General features: G+C 39.3%; 2 protein-coding genes across 2 annotated transcripts; both read left to right on the top strand.

The window, feature by feature from the left end:
- The first annotated feature begins 10,180 nt into the window (after positions 1-10,180).
- LOC106378831 lies at positions 10,181-11,936 on the top strand. The gene is made up of 4 exons (XM_048777158.1): positions 10,181-10,394; positions 10,536-10,677; positions 10,851-11,040; positions 11,151-11,936. Exons 1-4 carry the CDS (start codon positions 10,181-10,183, stop codon positions 11,934-11,936), a joined length of 1,332 nt encoding a protein of 443 aa, XP_048633115.1.
- A 521-nt stretch (positions 11,937-12,457) lies between these two features.
- On the top strand, positions 12,458-13,388 carry LOC106378832. The gene is made up of 3 exons (XM_013818894.2): positions 12,458-12,621; positions 12,700-12,802; positions 12,903-13,388. Exons 1-3 carry the CDS (start codon positions 12,458-12,460, stop codon positions 13,386-13,388), a joined length of 753 nt encoding a protein of 250 aa, XP_013674348.2.
- The last annotated feature ends 3,370 nt before the right edge of the window (positions 13,389-16,758 follow it).

The raw sequence follows: 16,758 nt of genomic DNA, 5'->3' as shown, positions 1-16,758 counted from the left end.
AAAATATCGACAAAACTTAAAATTATTTCTGAACAGTCACATGCCTTGCCCCTTCTAGCCTACTTGCTTTTTCAGTAATTAGGTCACATGACATGTACCTACTTGCTTACCTGCTTGCTCATTAGAAGTCACATGCTGGTCACAAGCTGTTTGCTTCAGCTGCTTGCAGCTTTCTTCTAGTAAGGGAAAGGTGAACTGCTTGTGCTGAAGCTGGTTGCCACATGTTTCTCCAAACTACGACTTTGTGTAAAGAGAAAACCCTGAGCTGAAGCAACCCCATATGGTATAAAACATCATCTTCTCTCCTCTGGACGTCCAGTTACTGCAAGAAAAACCAGAGAAAAATTCAGAGAGAAAGAAGAGATAAAAATCTGTGAGAAAAATTAGTTGAAAAATTTAGAAAAAAATCAGGGAAGAGAGGTGAGCTTGGACGATCCTTTCTCACCATCCTGTGACTTTATCCAGTGTGTTCTGGTGTGGTTAAGAGCTGAAATTTTGGTGTCCAAGAGTTTAGAATCACCCAAGTTCTTTAGCCTTGGATTTTATCGGTAAGAACATATGGGTTTGATGAGATCAGTTTTGCTTTACCTTCAGTTCTTGTTAGGTAACCAAAACGATTTGGTCTGTTTCTGATCTTGAACCTATCATGGGTATCTTGTCCTGATCAGGTTAGACGTGTGTTCAGCTTGAAGTTTATATAAACCTAGTTCATCTTAAAGCTTGAGGAAATCGGTAAGCCATAGCTACTAGTTCAGAGAAGTTTTGTTTGGAACAAGTGGACTGATTTGTTAAGCTTCCTGTTCTGATTAGTTTTTAAACTTGTATGTGGATTGATTTTGGTTCAGTTATGTCTCTTAGATATTTTTTTTTAAAGGCTTAGCTAAACTGAATTATCATTCAACCGAACTGAACTGCTTTGAACTAATCTGAGTAGAGTTTCTGTTGAAATCAACATGACTGATCTTGTATCCACACATTCTGAATCAGGAGTGAAATGGAGTGTTATTAGTTGAGCTCGAGTCTAGTCTTCCCTAGCCAATCTCATGGAATCAAAGGTGAGTCTAGATAGATGAGTAATGAGTAGTGAATAAATATTGCTTGATTGAACGTACTGGATGTAGATGATTGATAGGCTTTGTCTCTTGATCAATATTTAATCGTTGAGGTGTTTACTTAGTGTAAACACTTAATAAATATTTATGAATGATCATAGAGGTTTATTCCAAACCTTAGTACTTGTTCTCAAGTACTAATACATATGTATAGTATTGAATATGTAAGTATAAATCATGTGAAGTCTTATTGTATACTCAATCTCCCAAAAGTTTCTGCATTACCGTGAATTTTTCCTGCGATACAGAACAAGATCACGAAGACACGATGATGGGACCGCACCCTGGAGGCCGTGTAACTGCCTGCAGATGTTTGATCTTGGAATATCTAATGGAGATGATGGTTATATTTATTTCCCCGCTAGGCTCGGTTACCCTTGGTGGTTTTCTGGGTTTAGTATACATATAATAAGTATGAGTGAATGGCGGGTGTCGTGGAGATGATGTTTAAGATAAGATTCACATTGATGGAATGATAGGCCTTATATATGTATTTTTTTATTAGTTATGGAATATATTTCCACTGCATACAAATGGATTTGATTTCTTGAGATATTATTAATATATGTTGGGGTACGGGACTAGGCTCACTGAGTAAACTAGTTACTCATGACTCATTTGTGAAGCAGGTAACCAATAGGTGGGAGACCTAACTCTAGGAGGGGAAGGAACATCATTAGCCAGCAGTAGTTTTATTATCTTTGCAAAGGCGTTTTGATATTTCTTATTTATAAGATTTATTGACCGAAAACCTCGAGATTAATTTATAACAAATTTTGTAAGATGCTTTTGAATGATATATAAAGAGTGTTTTTAAAGTACGGGTTCCATATGATATTAGTCCTTGTCCGGACGAACTAACTATCAGGTATTGCTTTTTCGGGTTGAAAAGCCTAGAGTGATATCTGATAGGAGCGTTGGTGTTCTTTGGTTATTGGTCTAGGGCGATCAGAAGTTTTCTGAGAACCTCGGATCGACCATCGAGGAACATCAACCGTGTCATTTCCGGTCAACTACGATCGGGGGTGTCATAAAGGTGGTATCAGAGCATGGTTATACGATGCTAGAATGGGACTTGTTTCAAATGTTTTTTGAGTCAAAATGAGTCGCAAGGATAACTAGGATATGCTGGCTTGTTCCTTTATTTTAGGATAGATAGTCATGGGTAGTTACCTAATCGTGATCTTTCATAGCAGAAGCACCGAGACAAGATTGAACGGGTGGACTGTGCTTACCGGTGTTACTATCTTTATGCTTGAGTTTGCTACCCTCATGGTGGGGTTCACTACCGCCCTGTTAAGAGTCTCAGTAACGTCATGCCTTCCTGTCGTTCTTTTGAATTCTAGTGGGGGATGCCAATTCTTTAGAGAGAGAGATATGGGACATAGTTGATACATCGAATACATCTCCGGACTCGTGTGTTATCGATGTCAAGGTGGGCGTTGTTTGTGGTCCGATTCAGAGCGATGCGACTACACATGATCACCTAGATGCACTTATTCTTCCAGCTTCTCAAGTCTCCAGCTTATGCTGAGACGTACAAGAAACAGAGCCGTACAAGCCTGAATTGTTCAACATTTGTTTGGAGCTTAGCGTTGGAGGAAGAGATGGTTCAACTGTAGTACAAGACGATGGACACACATGCACCTTTCCGTTGGCAACAAGACATATTAAAGCTTATGATGGAAAGAAGTAGTGGGACCATAAGATACTGAAGAAACACTAAACCGTTTGAGGTGTACTTTGGCTTGAGGCAGATTTGGGATGAAACACCCAAAGCAAAACATTGACGTGGCCAATGTTCAGAGAATTGCATGAAGGATTTGGTAGCAAGCTATTTGGAGATGAACGCGATGAGTTGTTGGTCGAGAGTCAAGAATTACTTCAGAGAGGTGAGATCGAGTTGGACAGATCTCAAGAGTTCATAAAGTAGAATTTTCTACACAAGATATGGGACCGATTGAAGATTCAGTTTACGGAGTTGGTACAGTGGGATGTTTCCGCCAGGAGGTTCAGGTTGAGTTAATCATATACAACAATTTCAGCATCAAGATATGTGGTCGAGTGAATTTCATTCATTGATTATGGTTTGGAGAATAAGCCAAAGATCAGAAGGAAAATATTTGGGAACTTAGCCAAGAATTTTGTAGTAGATAAAAGACCATGGAGTCTCAGAGCTTCGAGGAGATGTTAGAGTATGACGCGAATACTAAAGAAGTTATTGCTGACGAAGTTCACCAAATTCTGCAGACCGTTTAATTCCCAACCAGTGAAGATCGAAGATTATTTTAAATCAGTGGATTAAGTCGCTGGGATGATTTTGGGTGTACGTTTCATCAGATCAAGATTGAGGAGGCTGAGTTGTTATGGTGGTGACATGCCAGGACAGCATAGTCGGGATTGTCCAAGTGTGAGAAATTCTTGATTATTTGCATCAATGCGCTTCAGTGATTCCCTTGTGAAGAGTAAGGATGATTATTTTACCCTTGCCCATAAAGTTACCTGGTTCCTTTACCTATACCTAGGGTACCAGTAGTTGGACTTGTTCACGCTTCCTTACCATTAGTCTTGATCCAAGTGTTAGGCTATTTGGGTAGAGCCTACACTTTATGGTTGTCTGGACCGTCAAAACCCCTGAAAGGTTCAATCACAGGTTTGCTTCTTATCCCATTGTGTGTTGTGTGCATTTTTAAAATTTTATGAATGATTGAAATAAAAAAAACTTATGTGAATTGTGATCAAGGTGTCGTAAGAAACCTTGCCTATGGATGGAATTCTCCGCCCATATTGTGTTTGATTCGGGAACAACACATGGTTGTAGTTCCTGAGCGATGTAATAGTATTAGAGAGGATTCACTTTTGTGAATTCAAGTCTACCGTTCTTATTTGGAAGTACGGGATGCCAGTTATTATGGTATGCCTTCCCCATTCCATAGTACTTCCGTTAGAGCGGTATGTTTCTATCTAGAATGAGATTGGCTATCTAGTTACCGAGCTCAATTAGGATATTAAGGAAAGAAGTCTTTTGAAGAGGACCAGTTATTGTTGGCCTACAATGGTATACTACTAAGTGTTCGAGTATCACTCAAATCAGTCTGGCGTGTTGAAGAACTTTTGGGAAAAGGTGAAGAAGTGTACTCTAGTAACTTGATCGTTTAAAAAGTAGAAGATGAAAAGAAGCAGAGTAGAAGACAGTCTGATAATCAGGAAAGATGAAGATGTGTTTAAGGCATTGAAAGGATGGTCGACATCTAAAAAAGTAACATGTTCAGTATTCTTGTTGAACATGAATTCACTGCAATAGCCTAGGGATTTCACCAAGTGGTTCATGTCGAGTTCTAGTAGTAGTTAGAAGATTATGAAGAGCATTTCAGATAGATCAGAAGTGTAAAAAATACTGTAAGTGAAATCATTCTTGGAATGGGTGAGTGTGTTTATTTGAGAGTAGCACCCCTGAATCATGTTGGCGTGATTGATCGTGCATGTTCTTGTTTGATTGTTGCACGGTTAATCAAGTTAACATTGACTAGACTGGAGATGTTACATTCACGTATGGCACATCACCTCACGTTCCAAATTTCATGTTGTTTTTATGGGGGAGAGCCAGATAGAAAAGGTTGAGAAGTAATAGTCTACGGATACAAGATTGTTAGAAAAAGTATGCAGATCGCAGTTGACAGGAATTGTGCAGAGTAAAGAATTTGGTTATCTTGAAAGTGGCTGCTCAGAAAAGAAAGGATCGGTTGGGGGAATCAAGGGATCGACATGAGTTGTTTTGATATGGGCAGATTAAGATAATGTCAGATCTAATATCCAGAACTCCTTTCAGAGACTGTTCAGTAAAGAGTGTACAACTACGTTTTTAGAATTCGGGGACGAATTCTTTTGAGGGGGGAAGAATTTAATAACCCTCACGAGCAGATAGAATATTGGTCGAGAAAATTCTTTAAGATCAGTTTGAAGATTGATCGATCAGAATTTAAATAAAAATAGACACAGTGAATTAATCTCTCGACGGGCTGTCTTTTGGTCGAAAAACCATCTCTTGATGGTTCTGGTCGAGTGTTAATTATTATTGTCGATTTTTATTCATGTTAGGCGAGTTTATTCGGAGCAGGACGAGATTCGAATGATGAAAAATATTTAGTCGAAACAGTCCGAAAAATATCGACAAAACTCTTAAAATTATTTCTGAACAGTCACATGCCTTGCACCTTCTAGCCTACTTGCTTTCTCAGTAATTATGTCACATGACATGCACCTACTTGCTTACCTGCTTGCTCATTAGAAGTCACATGCTGGTCACAAGCTGTTTGCTTCAGCTGCTTGCAGCTTTCTTCTTGTAAGGGAAAGGTGAGCTGCTTGTGCTGAAGCTGGTTGCCACATGTTTCTCCAAACTACCACTTTGTGTAAAGAGAAAACCCTGAGCTGAAGCAACCCCATATGGTATAAAACATCTTCTTCTCTCCTCTGGACATCCTGTTACTGCAAGAAAAACCAGAGAAAAATTCAGAGAGAAAGAGAGAAAGAAGAGAGAAAAATCTGTGAGAAAAATTAGTTGAAAATTCAGAAAAAAAATCAGGGAACAGAAGTGAGCTTGGACGACCCTTTCTCACCATCCTGTGACTTTATTCAGTGTGTTCTAGTGTGGTTAAGGGCTAAAAGTTTGGTGTCCAAGAGTTTAGAATCACCCAAGTTCTTTAGCCTTGGATTTTATCGGTAAGAATATATGGGTTTGATGAGATCAGTTTTGCTTGAGCTTCAGTTCTTGTTAGGTAACCAAAACGATTTGGTTTGTTTATGATCTTGAACCTATCATGGGTATCTTGTCCTGATCAGGTTAGACGTGTGTTCAGCTTGAAGTTTATATCAACCAAGTTCATCTTAAAGCTTGAGGAAATCGGTAAGCGATAGCTACTAGTTCAGAGAGGTTTTGTTTGGAACAAATGGACTGATTTGTTAAGCTTCCTGTTCTGATTAGTTATTAAACTTGTAAGTGGATTGATTTTGGTTCAGTTATGACTCTTAGATATTTTTTTAAAGGCTTAGCTGAACTGAATTATCCTTCAACCGAACTGAACTGCTTTGAACTAAGCTGAGTAGAGTTTCTGTTGAAATCAACCTGACTGATCTTATTCTGAATCAGGAGTGAAATGGAGTCTTATTAGTTGAGCTAGAGTCTAGTCTTCCCTAGCCAATCACATGGAATCAAAGGTGAGTCTAGATAGATGAGTAATGAGTAGAGAATAAATATTTCTTGATTGATCGTACTAAATGTAGATGATTGATAGGCTTTGTCTCTTGATCAATATTAAATAGGTGAGGTGTTTACTTAGTGTAAACACTTAATAAATATTTATGAATGATCATAGAGGTTTATTCCAAACCTTAGTACTTGTTCTCAAGTACTAATACATATGTATAGTATTGAATATGTAAGTATAAATCATGTGAAGTCTTATTGTATACTCACTCTCCCGAAAGTTCCTGCATTACCGTGAATTGTTCCTGCGATACGGAACAAGATTACGAAGACACGATGATGGGGTTGCACCCTGGAGGCCATGTAACTGCATGCAGCGTTAGATGTTTGATCTTGGAATGTCTCATGGAGATGATGGTTATATTTATTTCCCCGCTAGGCTCGGTTAGCCTTGGTGGTTTTCCGGGTTTAGTATATATATATAATAAGTATGAGTGAATGGCGGGTGTCGTAGAGATGATGTTTAAGATAAGATTCACATCGATGGAATGATAGGCCTTATATATGTATTTTTTTATTAGTTATGGAATATATTTCCACTGCATACAAATGAATTTGATTGCTTGAGATATTATTAATATATGTTGGGGTGCGGGACTAGGCTCACTGAGTAAACTAGTTACTCATGACTCATTTGTGATGCAGGTAACCAATAGGTGGGAGACCTAACTCTAGGAGGGGAAGGAACATCATTAGCCATCGGTAGTTTTATTATCCTTACAAAGGCGCTTTGATATTTCTTATTTATAAGATTTATTGACCGAAAACCTCGAGGTTAATTTATAACAAATTTTGTAAGATGCTTTTGAATGATATATAAAGAGTGTTTTTAAAGTACGGGTTCCATATGATATTAGTCCTTGTCCGGACGAACTAGCTATCGAGTATTGCTTTTTTGGGTTGAAAAGCCTAGAGTGATATCTGATAGGAGCGTTGGTGTTCTTTGGTTATTGGTCTAAGGCGATCAGAAGTTTTCTGAGAACCTCGGATCGACCATCGAGGAACATCAACCGTGTCATTTCCGGTCAACTACGATCGGGGGTGTCACACACAGGGTCATCAGTCAGCATACTACCCAAGGCGATAGTAGGCCATCTGGGTCTGAAGATCGAGCTTTTAAAAGATCCATTCACTTGTGGATTATTCTACGAGGAACTCAAGAGGAATCATCAAAAACCTTGAAGTGCAAATTGGTAATGCACTTGTTCAAGTTGACTTCCATGTCCTAGAAAATAAGCAGAACATGAGTCCTTCTCTACTACTTGGGAGAGCCTTCGTGGCTACTGTAGGAGCAGTTTCCAACATGCAGACTAATCAGTTGGGTATACCACTGATAAATTCGGGTATCTACTATGATCCAGTCATAATTGTCAAGTCACAGACGTCCAACACTGGAGTTGATTCAGGATTCATAGCAACTGGCTACTGCAAATTTGAAGCTAAATACGAGACAGAATACAAGGCAGCAATCGACAGCAGTACTCCACCATCGATCGAGAATGACATCCCACCGACGATCAATACCTACTCCAAGGAATCGATCGACACTAGTCCTGCGAATGAGTCTTTTGCTTTGCTAGCACACTGCTATCCAAGCTTTGACGTTGCTACCCAGCTGCAGACATCGACTGATTACTACTACGGTGATACGATCAGCAGACAAGGCGACTATTCTATTGGCAGTTGGGCAGATGATAGCCTTCATGAGAGCTTTGCAGTACACACTGAATTACTGGAGATGCAATCTGATGAGAATGACGAAGACTACCACCGAGAAAAGACTATTGAGTATTGTGGCCTAGAAATGGATGACTGAGCAGTTCTCCATACATCGCTTGCAGAGAAAAGGGCGACATCGATCGACAGCAACACCAAGCCATCGATCGACGATCATCAAACACCACCTCTTGAGGTAAAAGTCAAAGATAATACAGATTATGGTTATCTAACTCCGGATGAATTTGGTATTTTCAGGGATCCAGAAGACCAAGCGAGAGCAATGGGTGGACGCATTCTCCACATATCCAAGGAGGACATAGCTGAAATAATTGCCATGAATGGATCCAGTAACTTCTTCAACCTAAAGAACATATCAGAAGATCCACCATCGATCGACGACGCATCTGCACCATCGATCGACAGTTACTTCGAATCCAGACAAACCACACTTCATCAAAATAGGAAGAGGAAAGCTCGTTGGGAGAACACAAAGGTACCCATACCGACCGTGCCAGAGCAGAACAACTACAACAAAACAGAGATTGATGAGTTAGTAGCAGAGATCTACCGAGCTATCAGAACTTCAGATGATTATCATTCGAAGAGGCTTGATGATGTCTACTACCCGTTCGACAACAGATACAACTGGTTGACCACACATACGGATGAGATGAAGCAAGACATAGACATGCTTCAGAAAAAAAACATGCAGTCGGCACAGGAAGATCAAAATTGATTGCCGCTCGCACTCAAACATTGACTCGACGCTCACATCCAAGCAACGATCGACGCTCGACTCGCACCACTCGGAGATAAGCTACAAACATTAACCTACCGGCTTGAGGGTGTAGATTTCTTGACCACACGCCTGGACGCTTTGCAACAGGAGATGTACACGATTCAGAGACAACGCGATTCTCAAACAGAACCGTCACCATCGATTGACAGAAGGGCTCGACCATCGATCGACAGCTACTATGCAGAACTACGAAACAATCTGGTTACTGTAAAGTCATTACCTGATAAACTTAATGAGATCACTTTCTCTCAAGATTTTCTGAAAGAAGATCTCTACCAAGAGTTGAAGGACATCTCAGAATCAACATAAGCCAGACTTGGGATACAACAACACATCATTGGGGATCTTCAGCATAGGATGAACGTAAGTTAGGTTGCTAGAGAAAGATTAAAGAATCAGCGGACCAGAGGAGATGAGGCCATAAGAAGCTTCATTGGCATTTTGTTCCAGATGAGCAAAGATGAAGAGGACACTTGCATACAACCAAGTGGTCACTTTAATCATTACTAGCCACAAACAACCTCCAAAGTCAAAATAAATGACTATAACAAAGCACTGAGTGGGAGGCAACCCACTACTATGTAATTTCTTATAGAGAAAATGACTAGACTAATACAAAAAAGTGAGGTAATGACTAGACTAATACAAATCTTTTGAAAATGACTAGAGTGTTTTTAGAACCCTAGTAAATTACTGTTTAAGCCCTTTATTATTTTTTTTAGTTGTGATTAATTTTAATTTGAAAATCCACATCAGAAGTAATGATACCACGTCACTTAACACGAAGGAAAATCAAACGACGATCATTAACTTCTCCGAGACTATTCTCCCACTAAACCCTAACTGTTTTCGAAATCGTGTTCACTACAACTCTTCTCGGCAAAGCGGCTTCTCTGAAATAATCTCCGTAATCTTCTTCTCTAGTGTCCGTTTCTCTGAAATCGTGTGTCCGTAAGCTTCTTCTTCAGATTGGTTGTCTCCTCAAATCTCCGTAATCGTATTCTCTGGTATATTTCGAGGCTTTGCTCTGAGTTTTTCGAGTATTTGAGTGAGTATAATTAATGCTGTGAGTTAGATATATGTTTTGTCTGAGTTTGAGTTAGTATTCGTTACGGCTGATTTAGGATCCTTAACGACTGATTTATAGAAGGTAATTGTGACTGATTTAGTATTCTTTGAGACTGATTTATTTATGTAATGATGGCTGAGTTATGTTTTGTGGCTTGTTTATTTTATGTCTTTCTTCTGATTTATCACTGATATGTTATATATGTCTTTTTTTATCAGATGGATGTTTCCGAAGATCTAGCAAGGGATTACCCTCCAAGACTTTACCCTGAAGGGGCTTCTATTTTTGAAAACAAAAGCATTAATACGAATAGCCATTTTTCTGAGATCCCTCGACTTAGACAAGCAATTGGAATAGATGTGTGGGATAATCTGAAGACGTATCCTGTTGGATTGATTGCTAAACTGGCTGAGAGCAAATTGGTGTGGTCTGGTAAGACCGTACATTATCTACTTTGTAGACAGCTGCGAGTCTATAAGAAGGAGATTTGGTCTCTCGTTGTTGATCAACCTCTCAGGTTTAGCTTAATATAATTTGGTGAGATCACGGGTTTAAACACAAATCCACTGCCAGAAGAAAGTTTTGAACCTGATCCAGAGAATTACAAAGCGTTGTGGGAGTTGTTGAAAGTGCCGCTTGGGTACGGACCCAAGTTTGATGAACTTATAGAAGCTTTAACGGAGTGTCCATTCTGGAGTGCTGATCAGCGGAAATGGTATGGGCTGTTGTTTCTTCAAGCCATTGGACTTTATGGCTTGCATCATAATTGTAGAATACCCTTTGAAAGTGCAAAAAGAGTATTCGATGATGACGCCCTGATGACTTATCCTTGGGGTCGGACTGCCTATGAATTTCTTGTTGATTCTATCAAGTTGTTGCATCCACAAGGAGGGTCGTACACCCTTACGGCTTCAAGGACGTGTTATTGGTTTGGGCGTATGAATCTGTCACAGTGTTCGGAGAGCTTTATGGCAGAAAAGTGAATCCAGACGAAATTCCGCTTTTGCGATGGGGTGGAAGTCGTACTCGTGCAAGTCTTGCTACTACAATAGCTAAGGAGATGAATGATCATGGAACGGTAAGGTTTAAATCAGACATATGAATCCTGTAATGTAATGTCTGAGTTATTGGATTATTTTATGGTTGAGTTGTTAATTTTAATGACTGATTTATGTTTTTGTGTTGTAGGTGCGTGTGAGGAAAATGGTGATGAAGGAGGGTCTAGAAGAGCTGTTTCCTCAGTGGAAGGATGAAGCAGATGACCCACAACTTGATAACCTAATTAAAGATATACATGCAGATAGGTTTGTTAGAGATTTTTATGTGCAATCGAATGAGAAGAACAAAAAAACGAAGGCTGGAGTTTCGTCAGAGGCTGAGCCACCCTCAAAGAAGCAGAAGAAAGGTAAGAAACAGAAGGAGGTGAAAATCAATGAGGGTGAAACTGCTGTTGTAGAGGAGAAGGAGAGTGCAAAGGAGAAGGGTCGTAGCGAAGCGGTTCTGCTGAACATAGTTGCTCATCTCGAGAAGTTGGACCGAAAATTTGACTCGAGATTAACAGAATACGACACCAAGTTTGGAGATTTTTCCCAAGGCCTTTTGGATACCATTGGAGATACAGTGAAAACTACAGTTGAAGAGCGTCTGAGAGTTTTGGGGGTGTCCAATAGTAGTCAACCTGAAGGTCAACACGTGATGGTCTCAGAAGACAACCAACAGCCGGAGTCCAATAGTGGTCAACCTGATGGTCAAAACGTGATGGTCTCAGAAGACAACCGACAGCCGGACTCCAATAGTGGTCAACCTGCATCTAAGACCCCTATTGATAAACAGTCCGAAGACAGTCAACCGCAAAAGACCCCTGATAAAGGCCAATCTGAGAAGAATCTGGCATATGATATTGCTAAAGCTGATGCGAAAGGTATGGGATCAAAGCTGAATTCGAAGGTTGTCAGGGATAAGGCTGCTGGGTGAAAAAGAACTTGGATTCGGCGTTTGGTAATGCCGATGCAACAAATGCTGATTTGGTCTCTGATTCTCCTGGTAAGGAACCACCATTCGGACGCGGTTGCAGGGGCTTAGGGAAAAGAAATAACTTAGCGGCTGATTTGGAGAGGAATGAAGCTGAGTTAAAGAAGATGCAGAAGCAAGAAGAAGCTGAGTTGAAGAGGAAGAAGAAGCAAGAAGAGGCTGAGTTAAAGAAGAAGCAGAAGAAAGAAGAGGCTGAGTTAAAGAAGAAAAAGAAGCAAGAAGAGGCTGATTTAAAGAAGAAGAAGAAGCAAGAAGAGGCTGACTCAAAGAAGGATATTCCTACTTCAAAAAGGACTCGCAGTGGTACAATAAGAATACCCATTCCGACTAAGCAAATTAAGAACACCAAGTATTCAGACGAACTGTGGCCGGAATCTGATGTGGAGGAAGATGAAAGGAAAAGGTGTGGAAGAATAAAGGAGTATCGGCTGAAAGCTGTTCAATTATCTCCAGATGGGTCTCAAATGAGTGCGGAATTTGGTCCTTCTGTACCATTTCCCCACATCGGAGACAATGTAACGACGTGCATGAGAAAAGGTTTTGAACCTTCACCTGCAATATATGATCCCCTAGGACCTGTTGATCCGGTTAAAAGGGATAATCTTTTGCAACACCTAAAGCCACACGAGTAAGGACTTTTGCACCATTTCGTTGATTTTAGCTAATAAAAAGATTTTGCAGAGACTGAGTTGTGTTAAATTATCAGGAAAATTCCACATGGAGAAGCTCACGAGGATATTGAGTTCTACAGAATCCTCATCACTCCAAGACCTTGGCCCATCAAAGAATATGGATGGCTGGTTCAAAATGTAAGTATGCAGCTGAGTTATGTTTACTTTACGGCTAAGTTATAAGTATGGTACAGCTGAGTTATATATTATCTGTGCAGCATATTGCTTCTTATATTAGAGTCTTCAGTCAAAGGTCCAAACAAGATCCCAGCCATTTTGGTCCAAGCGCGTTGCCTTTATAGACTCTTGGTTCCTTGAATCATGGGTTCGCGATTATAAGCAGTTCGAAGTCAAACCGGAAATGGTCAAATTCAAAGGAAGTGGTTACGAAGGGTTATCAAACGGTTTGATCCCCACAGACATTCAGACAAAGTTGCGGTGGTTTACAGATGTAGATCACTTGTACGGAGTGATTAATACTGGCGGCAATCATTGGGTGGCTTTTCACGCGGATCTGCATAAAGAGAAGGTTGATTGCTATGATTCCATCGTTGGAGAGCAAACACTCGAAAGTGATCTGAGAATGCTAAATTTCTTTGGGCCGCTTACTCGTATTCTCCCTGCGATTCTGAATGCCCTTATTCCTGATGATATCCGAGTCCCTACCAAGAAAGAGTTTGTATTCAGACGAAGAACAAAACGTATGTTCCACAAAACAACCTGAGAGGCGACTGTGGAGTGTATTCATTGAAGTTCGTCGAGTGTCTAGCGCTTAGTGTAGCTTTTGATGGGATATCGGATGAAAATATTCAAGGTCTGAGAATAAAGATGGCAGCAGATGTCTTCAATGAAGGAAGTTGTTGTAGTTTGGTAGGGTCGTTTGGCGATGAATGAAGATGAGTTTTGTATGACTTATGGCTAGATATTTTGTACTTGACTTAAAGTTATGATTTGTTTATCGTAACTCAGCCACCTTGTTTAAATTACGCAGCCGTTACATTAGATATAGCTCAGCCAAACCTCAAACCATACCCTAAAATAGGGAAATATTTAATAAGTCAGCCGATTCGTCTTCATAAAACAGCCGTTTAGGTAGATATAGCTCAGCCAAACCTCAAACCATACCCTAAGATAGGAAAATATTTAATAAGTCAGCCGATTCGTCTTCATAAAGCAGCCGTTAAGGTAGATAAAAGTCAGCCATACCTCAAACCATACCCTGAATTAAAATAATTGATATGTTAATACTTAAAAATGTTATAACATTCCCTAATAAGTGAATATATAATCAACCGAACGTCTCTTATTTATTTAATTAACGAGTTTAGAATCGATCATGATCTTGAGGTATATGTTGTCTTGCAGTTACTTAAAACCTTACATGTAGATATAGAGTGTGATCATAATACAACTCTCCTAAACTATATACAACGCAGTTTAAGACTAAATTTATGTTATTTGTTATATTTATCACACCGTTATTCCAAATCCTAAACATAAAATCCCTAAATAAACAAAACTAAACTCTAAATACTAAACCCTAAATCCCAAATATTAAATCAGCCATAATAGGCTGTATAACTCGGCCGCCACGTTTGTTAAATGTTGTCGTTTGGCGGGAAATAAGATAAATGAATTTTGAGAAATTTCAATTCCCGCCGTTTCACGTTCTATGTTTCTCTATATATAGTGCCCTCTTTAATACCCTTTCTTACGCCTTTATCTCTCTAGAAAAAACCTAAACAATATCTCTCTATCCCCATCAAAAGCCATGCCGATTGTTCCTGAAAATTCAGAGAGGTTAGAGAACAGTGTTTTTGCGATACTAAGCTCTGCAAATCGTGAAAACCTTCCTGTTCTATACCCTGGTCCGTGTGACTTGCTTGACACAACCAGCACTACATGGTTCATGCATGGCCGACATACTGCGACATTCCCGATCATTTTAAAGAACGCTGGTTTCTTCAACTCGCTGTAAGACCCGACATTTGTTCATATATATTAATATATACCATCGGTCTGTAATCTTTGTATTTTTTGTTTGCCGTAGCGGACAAACACATGGGATCGAAGGCATCATTTGACAGTTTGGCGTAATTTTAATCTTGTGGCCAGAAGTCTATTTCGTTGTCAGATGCGCCATTTGAGGTGGACTTGGTTGGAAGGAGGCGAGAAGCCAACTTGGATGCTAACCAGCGTTTGGCTTGATCTCTGCCACATGTTTGAAGAGTCTGGTCCAGATAATTTTGGTTCCTGAAAGTCTTTTCGTGTCTGTATTTTGAACTTCATTATTTCAGCCATAACTTGTTTCAATGATTCAGCCGCAACTAGTTTGAATGTAATCTCGGCCACACATTTTATATAATTCAGCCATAACTTGTTTCAATAACTCAGCCGTAATTGTATTTTGAAACGCATTATTTCTGTTTGTGAATGTTATCTCGGCCACATATCTAATATAATTAAGGTATAACTCAGCGATCATTTTATTTAAATAAGTCAGGCATATCGTATTTAAATAACTCAGTCATCATTGTATTTAAATAACCCAGCATCGATTTAATTTTAAGAGGCGGTATATGGGAAGTTCCATCATTATGCGCGTGGGAAAATTTGGCTGCCATGATAATATCGAGACTCATTATTACGAGTTTTTATATATATGTTTCATTTACAATATCGAGACACTGATATTATATTGTATTTTATATATTTAATAGTATTATATCTGTGATGTCGTATCTCTTCTTACAAAGTAAAACAATTTTTAGTTTCCAAGGACTTTGAAATCTATTTTAACAATGTCTTCCTCATCCTTCACCTCAGGAAATTATTACAGACGACGTAGGAATACGGAAAGAGGAACGCCGAAAGAGTGTTGGTGTGGTGCACCATCTGACATTTTTACATCTGGAAGCGAAACAAATCCAGGAAGATTGTACTATTGCTGTGCAAAAGGATATCATAAGGTTAGTTCTGGTTCTTATTTCCCATGTTCGGAAACGTAATACTTAGATCTGGTTACATTGGTGAAAACAGAGTCATTTATTCAAATGGGCGGATGAGTGCTTGGTGGAAGAGGTTGAAGATATTAAGGCAGTGATAAATGGCATGAATAGAGACATCTCGGAGTTGCGAGTTAACGTTGCTCGGTTGGCGAATGGAGTAAAGACAGAATCTGAGAGAAAAGGAGGCGAATGTTTGAGTGAGAGTCGGTGTTTGAGGAATGTGGTTGTTTGTGTGGCTGGAATGGCGATACTTTGCTACTACTACTTCTCTGTTTAGTCATGTTTTGTCACATAAGTCAGCTTTCGCGTGTTATGTAACTCAGCCTTTATTAACTTTTAAGTTGTTTTAACTCAGTCGTATGTAAACAAAACTATGCGTTTATTAATATATAACTCAGCCGTTAAATCAAATTGATAAAAGCGAGAATGTTTTGTTACCTCTGGTAAATGACATAAATAGTCTTTGGTTAGTTTTATTTACTTTTATGCTCAGATAGTCTCATCAACCAGTAACATTGATTGAACTAACAATTAGAAGAAAAAAAACATTGTCGGAAACGGAGAAGGAACCGCAAGGATACGAAATCGCCGTCGACATTGTGTTTACTTCCTCTTCCTAAAAATAACTGTGAGATCTCCGTTATCGTTATCGTTATCGTTCGTTTGTACGAAATCGTCTTCGCCGCATTCATATCTACAAGTTCGTCTTTTCGGTAGGATGTCGTGACGTTAAATATTGATTTGGGGTTTTGTTTCGAGTGAGTTAGGGCTATGTTTCGAGTGAGTTAGGGTGTAGTTGTGATTAGGTTATTGTTGTGTTGTAGCTGAGTTATTGTTATGTTGTGGCAGAGTTATTGTTATGTTTTCCCTGAGTTATTGTTATGTTTTCCCTGAGTTATTGTTATGTTGTGTCTGAGTTATTTTAATGTTGTGGCAGAGTTATTGTTATATTCATTGAGTTATTGTTATATGTCGTGACTGAGTTATTGTTTGTTTATTTGTTCAGATGGATGTTTCTGATGTTAAATCACGGGGTTACCCTCCAAGACTTTATCCTGTAGGGTCTTCTAACCTAGAAAATAAAGA

Source organism: Brassica napus, chromosome A3, assembly GCF_020379485.1.
Source record: "Brassica napus cultivar Da-Ae chromosome A3, Da-Ae, whole genome shotgun sequence".
Classification (NCBI taxonomy): domain Eukaryota; kingdom Viridiplantae; phylum Streptophyta; class Magnoliopsida; order Brassicales; family Brassicaceae; genus Brassica; species Brassica napus.
This window is presented reverse-complemented; position numbering and strand designations above follow the sequence as displayed.